The sequence below is a fragment of the Galeopterus variegatus genome, unplaced genomic scaffold, assembly GCF_000696425.1.
Source record: "Galeopterus variegatus unplaced genomic scaffold, G_variegatus-3.0.2 Scaffold1756, whole genome shotgun sequence".
Taxonomy (NCBI): domain Eukaryota; kingdom Metazoa; phylum Chordata; class Mammalia; order Dermoptera; family Cynocephalidae; genus Galeopterus; species Galeopterus variegatus.
The window spans coordinates 311,470-331,699 of NW_007727867.1; the positions used below are offsets into that span (position 1 = coordinate 311,470).

General features: G+C 37.7%; 1 protein-coding gene across 2 annotated transcripts in view; it reads right to left on the reverse strand.

The window, feature by feature from the left end:
- The window catches only part of GSK3B (glycogen synthase kinase 3 beta), a 223,657-nt gene continuing 203,427 nt past the window's right edge, over nt 1–20,230 (reverse strand). For both annotated transcript variants that reach the window (XM_008578782.1, XM_008578780.1), the window contains one exon: nt 1–5,556. In XM_008578782.1, coding sequence (XP_008577004.1) covers nt 5,489–5,556 — 68 coding nt within the window. In that variant the 3' untranslated portion in view covers nt 1–5,488. The remainder of the gene's footprint in view (nt 5,557–20,230) is intronic.

The window sequence follows — 20,230 nt, forward strand, 5'->3', positions numbered from 1 at the left end:
ATCGAATATAAATTTGATTTTTATTGAAGCAGCAGTCACATGACCTTATATCTAGCCTTTAGATTAGGCCTGACAGAGTGAGCCAGCCCTAAAAAAATGTTTCTTTTTGCTCTAAGAGACATAACATATTTACATACATCATCCAGTATTGGAAATGAGCAGACTCAAACACAACATGTGTTAGTTACCTGGGAGGTACAGCCCCACTGTTTGTGGTGTTCATATATTTTACAGAGACCCCCAAAGACCATTACTAATAGGATGAAAGTTAAAAGAAAATATAGCTACACCAAACCGTGAACACAGTAACCAAAGACAGCAGCTTATACACGTTTTAAAAATTGTCCTTTTCAGGGATGTTTTCTTTCTTTTCAAAACAGTGTCTGCAAAGCTTCCTCTACATCAAATCCAAAGGTTTCCAAGATGGAAGCTGCACCTCTTGGGGCTACACAATGGAATAAGATCATTTGAAAGAACGAGAAGTGTTCATATCTTGATTTTTATAACAAAGATTCATGTTTCCCTAATTAGAGGAACAGAGATGGTGATGTGACTATGTATTGCAGTGGCAAATAGGTAGAGTGAAGAAAGAGGGCTGGGCACTGAAATAAAGACCACACACTTGTGAATTTTAATTTCATTTCCAGGCTAACCTACTTTTTATTTAATGCAAATTACAGTACCAGTTAACTATTTCCAAACCAAGTCACATAGAACGAAATGTATTTACAAGGGAATGGGGAAAGGGAAAACAAAACAAAACATTGAGCATACTTTTCACAAAAAAGTTTATATTTAAAATGAAAAAAAATCAGTCACAGAGGCATTCAAGTAGTAATAATGTTATACAGATTTTGCTTTTCCTTTATATCAAGACAGATTTGCACAAGTGTTTGCAATAGTTTGTATACAACCCACAGTCCTTTATATATATATATATAATAAATTTTGTTTTCTAGATTTGTTTTTAAGATGGAAGTGGTCACGCTAATTGGTATGTGTACAGGCCCAAGTGATCCATCGGCAACACATTTATAAATGCAAATTTTACAGGCAAGCATATTTTCACACATCTATCCGTATCTGCCTGTAGACAGATATAGTAAGGAAAAAAACTTAAAAATTAACACAAGGAAGTCTACTTTGTCAAGCTTACCCCTTATGTACTGGTTGTCATTTTGCTTTTATTGCAGAGGTGCAAAACGGAGCAACTACCTTAAATAAAATGGCATAACCCTTGTGAAAATAATCCAAACCCCAGGGATTACTTTCAAAGCCTCTCAAAGGTAGACCTTAGTCTGGGACTCTACTGTGCTTCTAGTTGCCTCTTATTTTCAGTGGCTCAGGTTTACCAGAAAAGGCAGACTTTATTGTAAAGCATGCTTACTTTCCTATACAGGGGAGAAGTGTTCAGCTCTGTGATTAGATGATCACTAACATGAACAATAGGAATCAGATAAAATTTTGGTTTAAAACAAAGAAAAAACCCCAAACTCCTGGGGATCTGGCATTGGCCAAACTTCCTTTGGAAGATTCCAAAGTTAAATCCTTTAAATAGGAAAGGGAAAAATAAGTGAAAAGCCAGTGTCTTTATAACCACAGGGATAGAGAATATAATAGTCGTCTCAGAAACCTTTGAATTGGTGCAGACAAGATGACTGGTTAGGCATACTTTGTTAAAACACAAACCAAAAATACGTCTAAAAATTAAGAGGACTTTAAAAAATGACATGTCATTGGAAAAAAGGTGCAGTCTTCTGCCTTGCTGGAATGAACACATGATGTTTCATAAATAGCAACCTTTGGTTTGGTACAGTTTGTTGTTTTTCTTTTCAAGACATCATATATGGAGTAGTTGGAGGAGAAACAAATACTTTCTATTTTTTTCTTTCAATAAAGGCCTTCATGTCAGGCACACAATAAGAATTAAACTGATTTTTAAAAAAGAAATTAGAATGACATTTCATTTAACAGGGGTAGAAATGGAAGAAGGGAGGGAATGGACTAAGAGCTCCTTGTTAAAACCATAGTCCTCTACTGGCACGGCAGCACTCCGTGCAGTAATTGCTAGTAATTGCACTACAGCATTTTAGACAACTGACATATCAAAACCCAATTTTAAGAAACTTCAATTTATAAAAATCCAGTTCTCCTCCTCTCTTTTGGGAGGGAAGTAGGTAAGGAGGAGAGCACGCGCATGGAAGGCTCCCAGAATCTGCTGTTCGTAAGACCCATGGTTAGGGCTTGTGGAAGAGACGAGCAAAATCTAATCTATTCGATATCCTCCAGCTCTAGGGCTCCCTGGTGCTACACTAAGTCCCTGAATGGACTCAGTATGAAACAAAACCGGTCACTGCTACTGAGGAGGAAACAGACGTTCAAAACCAAAACAAAGGTAGGGATTGAACGAAATGAGATTATGAACACAGTTTCCTCTCCCACTCCTGAGCATGGTATCACTGAAACTTAACTGTGGAAGGGGCAAAGATACTGTTAAGAGTGAGTTATTATTTCAAAGAGAAAGGGGATGGACAGGGAGACACGGATAAAGAAAACCAATTAAAATTTTAAGTGAAAAACAACAACAAACAAATGAAAAAACACATGGAAGCGAAGGCACTCCAAACTATATAGATACACTATACATTGCTAGAGTTATTGTTACAATAATACAGGCCGGTACCTACTGTACAGAGTTAAAACTATATGGCTTTAAAAAGCTCGTCTACATTTTGTCTGATTATTAAACAGAATCACTGCCCTGAACAGTAACTTTTTGCTCATTAATAACAGTTCCTGGGTCCACATATTTACATACAAAACAATAAAACAAATTTTAAAACATTGAAAGAAAATATAATGTACAAGCTTGAATTTGGTGAGGAGCTTTTAATTATTATTATTATTTACAAAAAGATATTTAGAGACCTGGATCTCACTTGTATAAAAGAGTTCTGTGATCCTATCATGATCCTTGAGAAAGAAAAATCATGCACCTCAGCCCTCACACACACACACACACACACACACACACACACACACACACACACACACACACACACACAAGAGAAAAGCATCTGACTTTTCTCTCTTCTTCTCTTACCCCATTTGTGGGGGTAAAGGTGTTTCCTAAAACAAGCACTAATTTTTATGGACTCTAGCAAGTATACCAAGTCCAGAAGAGTGTCTGTATCCAAACATTTGGCTGGGCAGTTTGATCTGAAAGCAGGTCTATTTCTCTGTCACAGACCTGCCTTTTCAGATTCTTTATAAATCCTTTCTGAAACCGGTCAATCAAAGCAATTCCCTTTAAGGAATTATGTTGCCAAATACTTTGATTTCAGACTTCTTTCAAATCTTAATTAACACTCAGAAGCACTTTATAAAACATAAAATTCAATTTGTTTGATTTGGTTTGACTGAGCATGTTTCCTTTCTCATGAACTCTGATATAACCAGAGGTTTGAGAAACCCCTTTTGTGGCCTAAGAGCTTAGCTAAACAGTGAATGAAAGCTAAAATGGCTCATAACTGTCTTTCTGGGTATCGGTACACTTCAGCAGGCAGCAAGACTCTCTTGGAGAGTCATGCACATGGTTAAGAAGCAGAACAGGGGGCTAGGGCCTGCATGAGGGCTGCCAGAGACTCTACTTCTGAACCAGCTGGAGGGCGAGACCCCTAACATGACCTAAGGAGTGTGAAGGGAGGTTACATACAACCTAGGGCTCAGATCTGCAGCCCTACAATTATCAGCTAAACTTGGAAGGTGTGTGGGGAAGGAGTGGGTAGGAGGGAAAGGCGGCCATCACTCAAGTGATCTTTAAATGTAAAGTACAACTGATTGTGCCTTAAAGATTCATAGGTCAAGTAATGGCCCATAAGCACCAAGGTGACTAAGGTTCATTTTAGAGTATATGTATATAAGGCCCACATAGATGTCAACCTTAAAAGTATAAAACAAAATAGTTGTGAACATCTATTCCCTCACTGCAAACATAATCCTTCAATCCTCCTTGCTTTCCAAGGAATATTGCTTTTTCTCCAAAAACAGAGACCAATTCTTGTATCATTCACTGATATACAAAGAAAACAGAAACAAAAACTCTTAACTGGGTGTGGGGGGAAACATTCTTGTCATGCTTCAACCAATCAATTTTGATGTAGACAAGAAAAAAAAGGCAGTATTGAATATATGTATATATAACATATATACACACATTTATATAATTAAATGCTTTCCTATAAAGTCAGCAGGTACAAGTGACTGTTTATCATTTTGATGTGTAGTTTTTAATATTCCTACCATCTAAAATCATAATGGCCTACCGGACATGCATCAATAAATACATTTAAAAAGCACAAGGTTTAAAAAAAGCTGAAATTAAATACAGATTCTAGATTTGGATTTCAAATTAGAACTATGTGTAGAATGTGGCAATTTCTGCAAGCTAACTTTTCAGTTAAAAAACATGAAAAATAAACCAGTAGACTGTTACAGTTCACATCTCAAGTGTATCTTTCGAAGGGAAGCAACTTCAGAAAAAATCTGGACAAATTCATTCACAGTGGTGAGATCTGTCCCCGGCCTGTCTCCTTCCTCTAGGCTCATTGGCCTTTGACTTCTGCAGCCAGAGAGTCCTGCCCAACACCCCTTTCAGTCTTCTCCTGGGCCACTAGTTTAAAACTGTACTAAGATTTACAGAGAATTTTGGTCAAGCAAACAAAGATCGACTCATAGAGTGCATTTGCCACAGTTCTGCTTGCTGCTCCTCCTTTGGCAGCCTCCTATACAAGCTTCTTCACCACTAGCACTGATTAAGAGCAAAACAAAACCTTAACAAATCAATTAGGACTCTTCCCCTTATAGTTTCAAATTTTATTGGCCTCCCTGGGTTACAAATGATACACATTTCTTTTTTTGTCTGCCACACCTGTCATCAACATGCCAAAGGCAAGTCTTCAAATACCCAAGGATATGGATTAATTTTACAAGTGATATTTAAGTCCCCGTTGAGTTATACCTGCTAAGCTCCCAACCAATTTCAAGCTGTGCACTATACCAAAGTCTTACACTAGACTTTAGAAGAAAAAAAAAGTCAAAAACAACTTCAGCACAGAACAAGGTTTTCTTCTTTTGTGGAAGGGGAGTGAGGCAGGAGTCCTGTTTTTAAAGTATACAACAGCAGACTTTTGATAAAAAAAGATTGTCATGGGAGAGAGATTGTGTGTTCTAGTGCTCCGCTTTCCCCCTCCCCACAACCCTTCCCACCCCTGGGATCTCCCTCAAAGTGAGAATACAATGAAATTGGTTTGTATTTATAGATATTTTACAAGGTTAAATAAGAACAACAATAATAATAAAAAAATTGAACACTAAAATGAACAGGTTTTTTTCTCATTTTAATTTTCTTTCCAAACGTGACCAGTGTTGCGGAGTGGCACTCAAGTAACTGGTGGCTGTTCCTGTGCAGCTGGCTGCTAAGGAGTGTTCAGGTGGAGTTGGACGCTGATGCAGAAGCGGCATTATTGGTCTGTCCACGGTCTCCAGCATTAGCATCTGCAAATCAAAAGTCCCGAGACAGAGAGCATGAGCAATGCTGTAACACCACTGTAGTGGATTATGTCCCCCCAAAACTCATTGGAACTTGAATTGTGTCCCTACAAGTTCTGTGTATTAGAAACCTAGCCCCCACTGTGACTGTTAAGAGGGTGGGACATCCTATTATGGTAATTGAAAGATGGAGCCTTGAAGAAGTGATTAGATTGTAGGACCTTGCCGTAGTAAACGGATTAAAAATGGTGGTCAGGGCATGGTTCTGAGGGCTTTAAAAGAAGGAAGTATGTCTCTTGCTTGCTCTGATCTCTCTGCTTCTACCATCTCGCAATGTGAGACCTCTGGGTCACTGTTGCCACCACCAGATGGACTTTGGACTTCCCAGCCTCAGAAACTGTAAGCAATAAATTTCATTTTCTTTTTAAATTACCCAGTTCCAAGTATTTTGTTAATAAGCAACACAAAATGAACTAATACAGAAAATTGATAATAGAGAAGTGGGTGTTGCTTATAACAGATACTTGAAAATGTGGAAGCAGCTTTGGAACTGGGTGTTAGAAAAAGGTCGGAGGAGTTTAGAGGACTCAGAAGACGACAAAGAGACGAGGGAAATTTTACAACGTCTTAGAGCCTGGTTACGTGGTGGTGAGCAGAATGCTGATAGAAATATGGACTGTAAAGACCGTTCTAAGGAGGTCTCAGATAGAAATAAGAAGTTTTTTGGAAACTGGGGCAAAGATCAACCTTGCTATGAATTGGTAAGGAACTTGGCTGCATTCTGTCCATGCCCTAGAACTTTGTGGAAGTTGGAACTTAGGAGTTGTGAACCAGAGTATCTGGCAGAAGAAATTTCTAAGCAGCAAAGCATTAAGGAAGCCACATGGCTACTTACAACAGCCTACGCTGAGTTATGGCAGCAAAAGCACAACATAAAGCCAGAATTTAAAAGGGAAGCAGAGTGTAAAAATTTAGAAAATTTGCACCCACATGGCTACTTACAACAGCCTACGCTGAGTTATGGCAGCAAAGGCACAACATAAAGCCAGAATTTAAAAGGGAAGCAGAGTGTAAAAATTTAGAAAATTTGCACACTGGCCATGTGGTAGAGAAGCAGAGCATGCAATGGTGCAACTCAGCGACCATTAGCTAAGAAGACTAGTACAAAGAAAAGGGATTATCAGGAGAAGGGGGAACGGGTCCTGAAGGCATCACAGAAGCCTCTGGGGCCAATCCTTCCATTGTAGGCCCAAAGACCTAGGGAGACAAAATGGTCTTAGAGAACAGGCCTGAGGTACCCTCCACAGGCTCACTGCTCAGGACCACCTGAGGAAGCTGCTTCCAGCACTAGCACCTCAGCTGCTTTGGCTGCTCCAGCCATGTCTTAATTGGCCCCAGGTGTGGGTGGACCCACAGTTTTGGAAGATACAAGCCGGAAGCCCTGGTGGTGTCCATATGGTGTGAAGTGTTTAGGCTCACAGAATACCTGAGACTGGGTAATTTATAAAGAAAAACGACACTTATTTGTCTTACAGTTTCTGAGGCTGGGAAGTCTAAAGTCCATCTGGTGGTGGAGACAGTGACTCAGGGGTCTCACATTGCAAGATGGTGGAAGGAGAGAGAAAGACAGATTCTCCTCTTTTTTTAAAGTCCTCAGAACCATGCTCCAACCACCATTTTTAATGCATTCACTACTGCATGGTCCTACAATCCAATGACCTCTTCAGGGCTCCACCTTTCGATTACCATAATAGGATTTCTCACCCTCTTAACAGTCACAGTGGAGGCTAAGTTTCTAATACATAAAACTTAGGAGACAATTCAAGCTTAAATGAGTTTTGTGGGGACATAACTCAATCCACTGCAAGCCTCCACCCCAATTTCAAAGGATGTATGGAAAAGTCTGGGGGCCCAGGAAGAGATGTGTTGCAGGGGCAGAGTCATCACAGACAGCCTTCCCTACAGCAATGCTGAGCAGAAATGTGGGGTCAGAGTTGCAGGAGAGAAACCCCAACAGTGCCATGCCTAGTAAAGCTGTGAGAGCAGGACTGCCATAGAGACCCCAGACACATGGAGCTACCAGAGTGGGACACCAGCCTGGGAGAGGTGAAATGTGCCCAAGGACTTGTGGACCCAATCCCCGCACCAGTGTGCAGAGGAGGTCAAACATGGAGTCAAGGTACATGATTTGCCAGCTTTGAGATTTAATGTCTGCCCTGCTGGGTTTCAGACTTGTTTGGGATGTGTTATACCTTTCTTTTGGCCTATTTCTCTCTTTTGGAATGGTAATATGTACCCTATACTTGTCCCACCACTGTATCTTGGAAGTAGATAACATATTGATTTCATAGATGGGACTTTGAACTTTGGACTTTTGAGTTGAAACAAGACTTTGGGGATGAAATGAACGTATTTACATATGAAAAGGACGTGAGTTACGGGGGGGGCAGGGGCAGAATGTGGTGAATTGAATTATGTCCCCCCAAAACTCACTGGTGGCTTGAATTGTGTCCCCACGAGTTCTATGTATTAGAAACTTAGCCCCCACTGTGACTGTTAAGAGGGTGGGAAATCCTATTATGGTAATTGAAAGATGGAGCGTTGAAAAGGTGATTAGATTGTAGGACCTTGCTGTAGTGAACACATTAAAAATGGTGGTCAGGGTGAGGTTCTGAGAGCTTTAAAAGAAGAGAGCATGTCTCTCTTGCTTGCTCTGCTCTCTCTACTTTTACCAGCTTGCAATGTGACACCCCTGGGTCACTGCTGCCACCACCAGATGGACTTTGGATTTCCCAGCCTCAGAAACTGTAAGCAATAAATTTCATTTTCTTTTTAAATTACCCAGTTCCAAGAACTTTGTTAATAAAGCAACACAAAATGGACTAATACAACCAAAAAGAAAACAAATACACTGCCTCACTGTAGACCATGAGTTGTGTGGCCTTCCAAGCTGTTATGTGCAATTTTGTTTTAAATACAACCAAAACTATGAAATCCGAATTTCTATCTGCTTGGAGCTAAGTTCATGCCACAGCATGACCTCAGTGCAGGGAAGATAAGTGTTTCTGAGTAAGTTACAGACACAGAGAGCCAGAGACTATTTCCGTCAAAGCTCTTGCTACAGCTGGGATCAGCAGTACATGAACACTTAGTTGGAGTCCTAGCTTGCTTGAAATAAATGAAAAGTGCACAGCTGTGAAAACTTGCTAAAAATTCTGAACTCTGCTACTATATGCCATCTGCTTAAAGTGGGTAAATGGGTAAAGGCAATGAAAGTAATGAGTCGGTGCTGACAGGCAGAAGCACTGTATGTAAATCAAACTCAGTTGCTTGTTTTTTAAGTACAGTCACTCTTCATTATTTATAGAGATGGAAGACAGACAACCAGAAAAAAAAAAAATAGCCACTGTACTACCAATTCAATAAAGTATCTTGTTGTCAAATATCTCAGCACTAAGAGCTTACTTTGCCTAATGTTTTGGAAATATGTACAACTTTACTACTAACCTTTGTCCTAGTACCTCTTTTTAAGGTCCATTATTATTTCACAGCATCCATTAACACTTAAGTGGGCATATAATTGTGTCCGGACTGGCTCTCCATCCCAGATAGGTAACAGACTCCTGTTTCAGTGGCTAATCAAGTTGTATTCTTGTCATCACACACAATGACTGGGAATATACTGCTGGCCAAATTTTCTCCCAAAGATTTCATGCTAAGCCCTGAGCAAGAAAGATAGCATAACTGGGATGGGCAGATTCCAACAGCCATTTCTCTAGGATCCACAATGCCCTTGGCCATCAAGGCTGGTGACACCCAAAAAAAGACCCAGAAGTTTTTATCTCTCTGGGACTTAAGGGATTTGTAGGTCTCCCATGTCCCATGATGAATAGAGTAACCAGTATTACGGCTAAATGCAACATCTGGTCCTGGATCTTTCTACTCTGAATTTTTGAATTAGAGGGAGTTACAAAAGACACCAAGGACACATAGGAACTCGTTACTTAAGAATTAGCTGTTCCGTTGATCATTTCTATAGCCACTCTATAAAACCGTACTTCTTTTCTAAATTCCTGATTTTCCTGCCCCCAAAACAATCTGCCCTTATATACATTTAACCCAGCCTTTGGAGGAAGAAATGTGAATATCTCTTAATTTGAATGGTTACATTTAACATATTTAATTTCCTTCAAAAACCTATAGCTGCTTCTAGTTCTGTTGTCATGTAAATAAGTGCAGACATTATGGTATCAGAATCCATGCATTACATTCATATTGCCCCATCGGTGTGGAGTCATATTAACCCATCGGTATGGCATATGAACAAGTGGCAGGAGAGGGTATATGACACAGAACTTACTCTCCAAAAGAAGGTAGACAGCCTTTTCTAATAATTAGTGAGTAACTATGTCTTCGTGAACTTCATTCATGACTCCTGGCTTTCCTTAGACACGCCCTGCTTAAAGGGAGTTTTACTTTCAATCATCATCTGAATTCTGTGCATCAATAACCCAATATCAATTCCTGTCTGGGCCACAGATTCCTCCAAGCCTTTCTAAGGAAAAATGTTCATTTTCATGAATCAGGCACAGGCTGCATAAAAAACATCCCAGAGAAAGCCTAGAAAACCACAGAGATATTTCAGAATTATAATGTTCCTCACAAATCCATACTTATCGTAGCACTTCCCATGCTCTGGATGACACTCAGAACCTATACATGATCATCAAACAGTATTATCATTTGGATGTTTATTGTAATTTCTATAACTTTTCTTCTCAAACACATTTAAACAGTGACTCTATAAAAGCAAAGCAGCAAAGGTCATTTTGTTTATCCTTACATCCTCTTCTCTTTACATATGCACTGGTAAAAGTGATGCTACCTGGTATTACAGTTTAGTGGATAGGTTAAGTATTTTGATTAGAAAGAGTCTAACTATGAATAGTCAACTGAATCTACAGTCTCTTGTTTTCAGTCCTGAGATGCTCTTCTGAGCTCACACTGTTCTATCTTTCTTAAGCCTAATACAATTCCACAAACATTTATTGAATATGAAGCCCAGTTGTATAACTTAATAGCTGTGTGATTTGGGGACAAGTTATTTAACCTCTCTACTCCTCAATTTCCTCATTGGTAAAATGGTAACAGTACCATCTGCCTATGAAATAAGGCCTATGAAGTGCTTAGCATACTACCTGGCACATAGTAATTGTTCAATAAATGGAAAAGACATAGCTAAAAATACATATATTTATAATCTAGTGACTGCAATAACCACCATCACCACCACAATAAACATCAGTGGCAGCAGTTGTTAACACCTGGGTGCTTACCAATATGCCAGATACCATGCTAAGTACTTTGCAGGCATTTCATTTAGCCCATGAAGCAACCCTGAGAAATAGGTGCAATTACTGCTTCTGTTTTGCAAATAGGAAAAAGGAGGCACAAAGAGATTAAGTAATGTGTGTAAGATCATACAGATAATAAGTGGGAGAGTGAAGCACAGAGGACGAGAATGATGATCTTTTGGGCAGCAGGGAACAGCAGAAAAGATTTCTTAGCAAAGGGTGAAAAGAGTTTAAGGGAACTTGCACTTAGACCTAACCCCAACAAAATCCACTGTGATTTCTAGAGGCCCACTTCTATTATCTAAAAGAGTCGCTACATTAAAACAGGAACAGTGAATTTATGATAAGAAGAATTAGGAGTATAGTTATTTTATTTTCTAATTTTCAAATAGTTTGTATGGGTTATACAGAGATTAAGTAGTCTGGAAACAACCACAGAAGTGATATTTCAGTGACTCCAAAGCTTCCTAGAAACCAATGTCCATTACCACCCTTCTGATGATGCTAATATAAAAAACCAAAATTCTCCAGAAAAATGAAGGATAGACTTGAGAGAAAATAGAATAATCAGCTTCAGAGGGAGACATGAGAGGTAGGAAGGTCTAAGATCATTGTTACACACTGTGGTAACCACCTTGCAAGATGACCCCAGTGATTCATGCCTTTTTGGTGTCTATGTCACTCCCCATACTGAACAGGACTGAACTATGTCACCAATAGGATATGCAGAAATAATGGTATGTGACTTCAAAGGCTAGGACATAAAAGACACTGTGGCTTCTACCTTGCCCTGTCTCTTGGATGACTTGGTCTAGGGGAGGCCAGCTGCCATGATGTAAGCCAATCAAGTAATACTATGGAGAGGTCCACATGGTGAGTGACTGAGGCCTCCTGCATACAGCCAGCACAGATTTGCCAACCACACGACTGAACCATTCTGAAAGTTATACATGTCAAGCAAATCCTGCTCACTCTCCCTGTGCCAAATGTGGTTGATCAAATGCGCAAATGGAGAGAGGAAAGGAGAATGAGTGGAAGGCCTCACATTTAAAACTGTTGTCAAAGGGGTTAAATAAAAAGATAGTAGAAAACAAGGAAACAGGTTGGGAGGAGAGGACAGAAAATAAACATAAGAGGTGGGGTTCCAAAGGCTCTATCACCATGAATCAGTAGTCCAGAACTGTGAGTTCATAAAAGTTAAAGCCTTCTAATTTATAGAAATGCTCATTTTTCTGGCCCAGCGGCAATAATGGAAACATGCTATTCGCACTCTCCAATATGGTGGCTGCATACAGCTATTTAAATTTAATTGCAATTAAATAAGTTCTCAAAAGCTACAAAATTATTAAACTTTTTAATATTTCTATTGTTGGTATATTAGTAGAAGACCATATTTTAGATAAAACAAATTAGCTTTTTTGTGTTTTACATGTACTTTATACGTACACATGGGAACTTTAAATATATTTTTATTCCCTTATTTCCTTTACTATGCTTTCTCCCAACCCAAACTCTCCCAAGCCCATCTTCTGTGTGCTTCTAATCACCAGCTATCCTCTTCCTACAATAATCAGAAATGTCTCATGACAGGTCAATTCCTCTAAAAGATAAAATTCTGGCATCCTGGGATATATTATTTATACTGTGTAACTAACTTAAGATGTTCCTTTTCAAGCTATTTCACGTGGAAATGCTTCTACTGTAAAACTATGTCTTGGATATTACTGTTATTAACTAGCACATCAACAAACAAGACCATTACTAACAGAGAATCTCAGTATACCCTAAACTTATATTTAACTGAAAGCAAAATTCATCGCAAAAATAGAAATGAAATTCAGATGCCCGTGAGCCAACCCATCTGCCAGGATAAGTGGAGGGCCTGTCAACAAGACTGCTTATTATTTGTTTGTTTGTTTTTTTTTTTGACCGGAAAGGGGATTGCAACCCTAGGCTTGGTGTCGTCCGCACCACGCTCAGCCAGTGAGCACACCGGCCATCCTTATATAGGATCTGAACCCGCAGCGTCTGTGCTAACAGCACCGCACTCACCCAAGTGAGCCACGGGGCTGGCCCAAGACTGCTTATATTTGATCTGCTGGTAGCAGAGAGGTCTCAGTTGCAATAGGCTCAAGGGCAGAGCACATTTCAATTAAGAGTCTTGGTTGTTCAGGGTAGGGAACTGAAGGCCCTGGGGACACAGGTAACATTTTCATCTTTTTCCTAAGTTAAAATACCTAATTTATAAATAAATAATAAGAAAAGGCATACAAATAAAAGCAGGTGACTTTAGACAAGAACTCAGGAACACTTGATGAATACCTAGAAGAACACCTAATAGGACATTCGCCAACAACATTCACCAACTTAAACAAGAAGATTTTAAATTACTTTTGGAGAGAAAAACCCAGATAAAATTTTTGGCTCAGCAGAAGAGAACATGTTTTGCATAGTAAGAAATAGTTGTCTAGCAGTAACGCCTAGCACTGCACTGGTGAAAACGACTAAGCAGTTTTGATTTTAGATATCTATGAGGGGTCTTCAAAAAGTTTGTGGAAAGAGTCACATTATCTTTTAACTTGAGTTTTCCATGAACTTTTTGGAGTACCCTTATATATACAAACTCACAAAGTGAACCTGAAACCCTAACATGGGGTAGATACTATCTCACTGGTGTCAGTGAAATTGGTGAACTGCAATAGTTTGAAATGAAAGTCCAAATTTCATATGCAGAGTCAATGGGAGAAAATGGATGCAACATGCACATGTCATTTGGCTACCAAGTGGTAACATCTAAAATTACGTGGGTATGTGCACACAGGCACATTGTACTTCCCCTACCCCACTCTCTGGTGAAAATGGGTAAATGGGGAAATGCAAATGGAGTAACGGGGAAATGGAAAAAGTACCTGTGCTGCCAGTGGAGTGTAAACTGGGACAAACTTTCTGGAAGGCAATTTAACAGTATGTATCAATAACTTTTAAATTCTTCATACCTTTTGACTTCTAAAATTTACTTCTTAAAATGATTTTAAGAGAATAAGTATGGCTTTATGCAAAGATATTTTCAAACCATTTTTCAGGATACCAAAAAAACTTGGATACAACTCAAGTGTCCAAGAATTACTTAAATAAATTATGATACAGCTTTAGAATATTGGTTGAATACTATGTAGTCATATACCTTCACCCTCAAAATTGCATAAGCTGATTTTTAAAAAAGCATGTCTGCCTGCCCTTCCATATGTAGACTAAAATATAAAATTATGTTAATTATGTTACCTGTGATTATCTTTGGAAGTGAGAGTATGGAAGATTTTTATTGTCTAAAATAACTATATATTATATCTTTAATAGAATAAAATCCCTACTTTTTAAAAAAATTGTATACTTTTTCAAAATTCCACATACATTTGGGTTAAGATAAAGAGAAAACAGAAAGAACAGAGTTAGGAAGAGGAACACCAGTGAAGGCATACACTACAGATTCTATGAGTCAGGATATGAATATAGATTTCCCAATGCACACTGTAAAACTAGCATATGGCAAAGGATAATAGTACTTGGGGAGGGGATGAGGGATGGTAACTCTCATTTGAGAAAGAAGCATCCGATAAACTGACTTAATTTGCTTAACATTTCATCTCTCACAAACAGTGGAAACAATCAATACGATAAATTATTCTGGGTTTAATTCTGCCCAACTAGAAAGAATTGGCTGGTGATATAGAAGGTGACATGAATTCTGGGATGAAAATAACTGCAATAGTTAAAAAAAAAAAAAAAAAAGGCCCCTTTTTCTATTAGAAAGGTTTTCAGCCTGGAAAGAATATAGCAAAAATCCTAATAAACAAAGTACAGCCCAGAGAAGGTGAAGGCAATCTATTCATTTTAAATGTCTTTAAACCCAGAATCTATAAGCCGAGAAACAAATATAAAATGAATTATAGAAATTCAATTTAAAAATATTTAGGCACTAGAAATTTCCCTAAGTCTTAAAAAAAAAAGTTTAATTTCCATCCTTGATGGGATTAGTTTTTTGATAGAAAAAGCTAAAAGTTTTCTTGACAACAGCAAAGCACTTCACAAAGTTTTTCATAACATTCTTATATTAATTAGTCTGTAGTTAAGCAAACAATACGAGGGGTAACCAATCATTCAGAGACCACCAGAAGAGTAATCTCTAGAAAGTCTTACCTAGTTCCATTTAACTTATTTTATCAGTAACCTGGATAAAGACAAAAAATCTCTAGTAGGCCTCTGCCTTGTCTTCTATATTTTATTAGTTGAGACAAAAAAAAAATGACATATTTATGAAATGTGCAGATGATATATAATTGTACAGACTCACGAGAGGCTGGAAAAGGTAGTGGGCAAGGGGACAGTGAGAGATTGGTTAACAGACACAAAAGTACATCTAGATAGGAGGAATAATATCTAGTGTTCTCTAGCACTGTAGGCTGACTATAATTAACAATTTACTGCATAGTTTCAATTAGCTAGAAGAGAGGATTTTCAATGTTTCCAACACAAAGAAATGAGAAATGTTTGAGGTAATGAGAAAAAAAAAAAAAAAAAAAAAATTCAGTGGTTGCCAGGATTTCAGGGGATGAGGGAGGGAGGGAAGGAGGGAGAGTGGAGCACAGGACTTTCAGGGCAGTGAATCCACTCTGTATGACACTGTAGTGGTTAATGTTTGGCACTACACATTAGGCAAAACCTATAGAACTGTACAATACGAAGAGGAAACCCTAATATAAAATGAAGTTAACAAGAATATATCAAAATTGATTCATAATTGTAACAAATGTACCACTCTAATGTAACATATCAATAAAAGAAGAAACTGTACCTGTGGGTGGGGGAAGGGTATGGGAACTATCTATACTTTCTGCTCAATGCCTCTGTAAAAGTAAAATTGCTACTTTTTTTTAAAAAAGCAGTATTGGTGCCTACATAGGTTATCAAATTTTGTTTAAACTACAAAGGAAGAAAATGAGGATTTGCAGTATTAACAAAACAAATGTAGTCAACATTTTTAAAACATGGCAAAACATACACTATGAAACGTTTTTAAGGGGTTTTAGGTTTCATGTGTTCATTTTTACAAATGATACCTTTCTCTATATTCACAAGAGCAGAAAAGCTTTGGCATGCTTTGCAATTTTTAATTATTAATTCTAGCTAAATTATAACAAGAAGTTTAAATCACTTCAACTATTACAGATTCGACTGTGTATAACATAAAAAAAGAATAAAATTATCATTAATATGGAGAGCACAATCAAAATTTGAAAGAATTTTGCATGGAAGGATTTGGTTGGTTCTGTACAAGTAAAACCCTAGGGTAGGATCACTGAGTAGAAGAAGGTACAGGGGAATAAATTTCCGGGTGAAAGAAGGATAAACTTTCTAACACTCAGGGTGATATAAAGATGGAATGTGCTCATTCTTGCAGTAATAGAGCTTCCAGTTATTGAATATACGTAACCATGGGAAAGATGACCACTCTCAGTAGACAATAAGAGAGGTGAACTCAAATCAGTGGTCCTCAAATTCGTTTTAAATAGCAGAACCTTGCACTGAAAGAAACCTTACCCAGAAGACCAATATATTAAACAGATAAAGACAGAAAACTGCTTTAGTTGAATGCCCTACCACATTTCACAGTCAACATTGGACCAGAGTCCAAGGGACTCATGGGAAGAGTTGCATAAGGTCTTTCTTCCCTGTCATTTTACCTGGTCAGGGGGCTTAACACTTTTCATTGACATTGGACAAGATGATCTCTAATGTGGTTCATATTTGATTAGTAAAACTATAACATCTTGAGATTTATTACTGTACATGGTCTAGAAGAATAGCCTCCCAAATGAAGTGAATGAAATGATCCACTGGGGCTATGGAGAAAATCAGATTTATATTTATATCTATATAAAGAACAAAATAAGAAATTACACTTTATGGAGAAGTATGTGTAATTTTCAAGAGGGTCTTATGTCAGTCACAGACATGATCAACTATAATGCCCCCAAATATTTAAGTATTTTAAACACAATTTTAAAAGAATGTGAAAGTTTTTTTGGGGGGAAAAATCAACATCCCTACTCACTAATTTTACCCTACTGTTTTAATTTTTGTATATTTCTATCTAGTCCCTATCCACATGCAAATACACACTTTGGCATAGTTACCAACATGGTTCATACATAAGATTTTAAAATTTTATCCACAAAATTCAGCATGAATATTTCTACAAATGTCTACAATACAAGCTTCATAATAATTGTTTTTTTTTGTTTGTTTGTTTTTTGGACCGGTAAGGGGATCTCAACCCTCAGCTTGGTGTCGTCCGCACCACGCTCAGCCTGTGAGTGCACCAGCCATAATAGCTGATTTTAAACGGAGATTCCACAATGTATTAAAACAATTTCCTACTGTTGACTCTTCAGATCAGATTGACTCTCTTTTTTGTCACATACATAATTTTGTTATTTTGTTATAATTTGTTATTGTACAAATTATGTGATTCCTATCTGTGTACATAGCTTTTTTCTTGTACTAGATTTATCTTGAAGTAAAGATCACTGGGATTAGTGAACTAAAACGTATAGGGTTAGTGAAGCTAAAAGTATGAACTCTGATGGCTCTTGCTGTACACTGTCATGCTTTCCAACATGTTTTCACCAATTCACCTGCAGTCACTACCTGAACCTTGAACACAAGGAAAGAAGTTTGAAACATCTGCAAAAATAGTTTCCTCAGTGTCAATGTCATCAAACTTAACAGACGCACCCTCTTTACCATTTTCAAGAAAGATGAAAAAGTAACTATTACTGTGATATTTCACTGTACTAATAGAAGTTTTTTGGAGAACCTAGAGAATAACTAACTATATAACTATATAGTCTCAGAATAACTACAACATGATTTTAGGCCACAATCTGAATATTTTCTTTGCTTTTCTAGAAGCAGCAATATAGAGAATAAGTAAGTTCCTGCCTATAACGTATTTATAATTTAATAAGACCTAAATATGTGAAAGCCATTTAATAGCTTTGTGCTATAGAATAGATGTACCCCCAACCTCACTGAGGCTTAATCCCCACTGTTGAAGACAGGAAATTCTATTATGGTAATTGAAAGGTGGGGCCTTGAAGAGGTGATTGATTCCAGGATTCTAGGCCTGTGCCATAGTGAATGGATTAATAATGGTCAGGGGTGTGGTTCTGAGGGCTTTAAAAGAAGAGCACATTTCTCTCTCTCTTTCTGATCTGCCATTTCTGCCATGTGAGACCACTGGGTTACTGCTGCCATCACCAAGACTCTCACCAGATGTGTTCCCTGGACTTTGGACTTCCCAGCCTCTGAAACTGCAAGCAACAAATTTGATTTTCTTCTGAATTACCCAGGTTCCAGGTATTTTGTTTTAAGCAACAGAAACGGACTAATACACTTTGGCTACCAACAATAACTGAGTAAAATCCGAAGCTTATTTCATGATAATATACTCAGTATAATCACAGTTGATGGCATCTTTGTCAATCTGCTTTATTCCTCTGCTTTTATTCCACCTTCTTTAGGATTGAGCTTTGCTCCCAGGTCAACATAAATGTCAGAAAACTCCATTCTTATTAAAGCCAGCTTATAAGCAACATAAATAGCATCCTAGACAGTTACCTAGGTCTCTGTATTCTGATGATCTTGCACTAGACACAAACACACTTGACAAAACCTGAACTGCAGTGGTGCTGAACATCAGTAGGAACGGTATTTTAACAGATCAGATGATAATTTCAGAGTTATGCTTCTGTTGTGAACTTGTATTTTAGTTATCTAAAACCATTTTTAGATGACTAGGAGGCACATTCTTTGTTGAAAATAGTATAGTATTATTCTGCTTCTTATTGATATGGTTTTGTCATAAACTAAAAGTGACCCCATTTCTAAAATCCTCACTATTTTGATGTATGTTCTCCATTACATTGATTTTTTTTAACTTATTTTTTTATTTGACTTCTCAAAATACATTGTAGTTGATTTTCATGCCCCTTTACCCGTTCCTCTCCCCCTTCCCCTCCCCTTCCATGTCCTATCTGTTCCCTTGACTTAAATAGTTCAAGGAATTTTTGTGGTTATTCTGTCTTCTTCCCTGCCCCCACCCTTTATTTGTTCCATTACATTGATTTAAATCAAGTAAGCCAACTAATTCAGTTACTTAGAGGTTCATATTGTGATTAATTCACCCCGGGGCATGTTGGGGTATATTATTGTGGTGATGTAGCTAGGGTAGGTGATTAGAAATTCTGACTTCCTCATACCCTGATTTACTTCAACTTTGGAGTCAACGTCCAATGCTGGTTTCCATTTTGATATTGAAATCTGAGTTCAATAGCTCTATGAATATACATATAGCAATAAAATATTTCTTGGTAACTGCTGTAACCCGTATCAAAGTAACATAGGAATCAGGTTATACTAGGTTCCTTGGTTTTTTGCCCAAAAACTTGAGTCACAATTATTAACTAGTTTGGTATCTCATATTAAGAAAACTACTTTAGGGCCGACCCAGTTCAGATCCTGCATAGGGATGGCCAGGTGCGCTCACTGGCTGAGCGCAGTGCGGGCGACACCAAGGCAAGGGTTACGATCCCCTTTACCGGTCACAAAAAAAAAAAAAAAAAAAAAAAAAAAAAAAAAAAGACAGAAAGAAAACTACTTTAAACTACCCAAAACTTACCAATCATAATTTTTTCTTTTTCTCTTTTTTTGGAAGCTGGTATTATCAGTACCACGCTTTAACCAACTAAACTAACCAGCCAGCCCTCATTTTTATATATACTTTAAAGCAATTCTAGTAAAACTCCTGGAACCAGCTCAATAAGTAAATGTATTAGTTCAGGCTTATTTTATGCTATGAAAAATCAATGTAATCTAACCTGGGCCAGTGACGTATTAAGTTTATTAACCACTCATCTATGCAATTCTTTGTTCTAAATAGGTGGCAGTTAAAAAAAATTACATTAAAAGTTTTTAAAGCACACTTCAAAACACATTTGAGTTTTGCAATGTTACTTTAGGACAGCATCACCACTCAATTTTACAGATTGAGAAAACAAATAAGACACTACTAACACTAATAAAGTTCAAATGGCTTTCTCAAGGTAGTATGTGCTAATGGAACTGGAACTAGAAAAGAGACCTTTCTTTCCAGACTTTTTCTCGAAGGAAGGTAGGACGTGGACTAGAATGAACTGGTTTTAATCTTTATTAGCAACATTTTAAAGATTAAGATTGAACAGAAATAAACAACAATGTTTCAGATA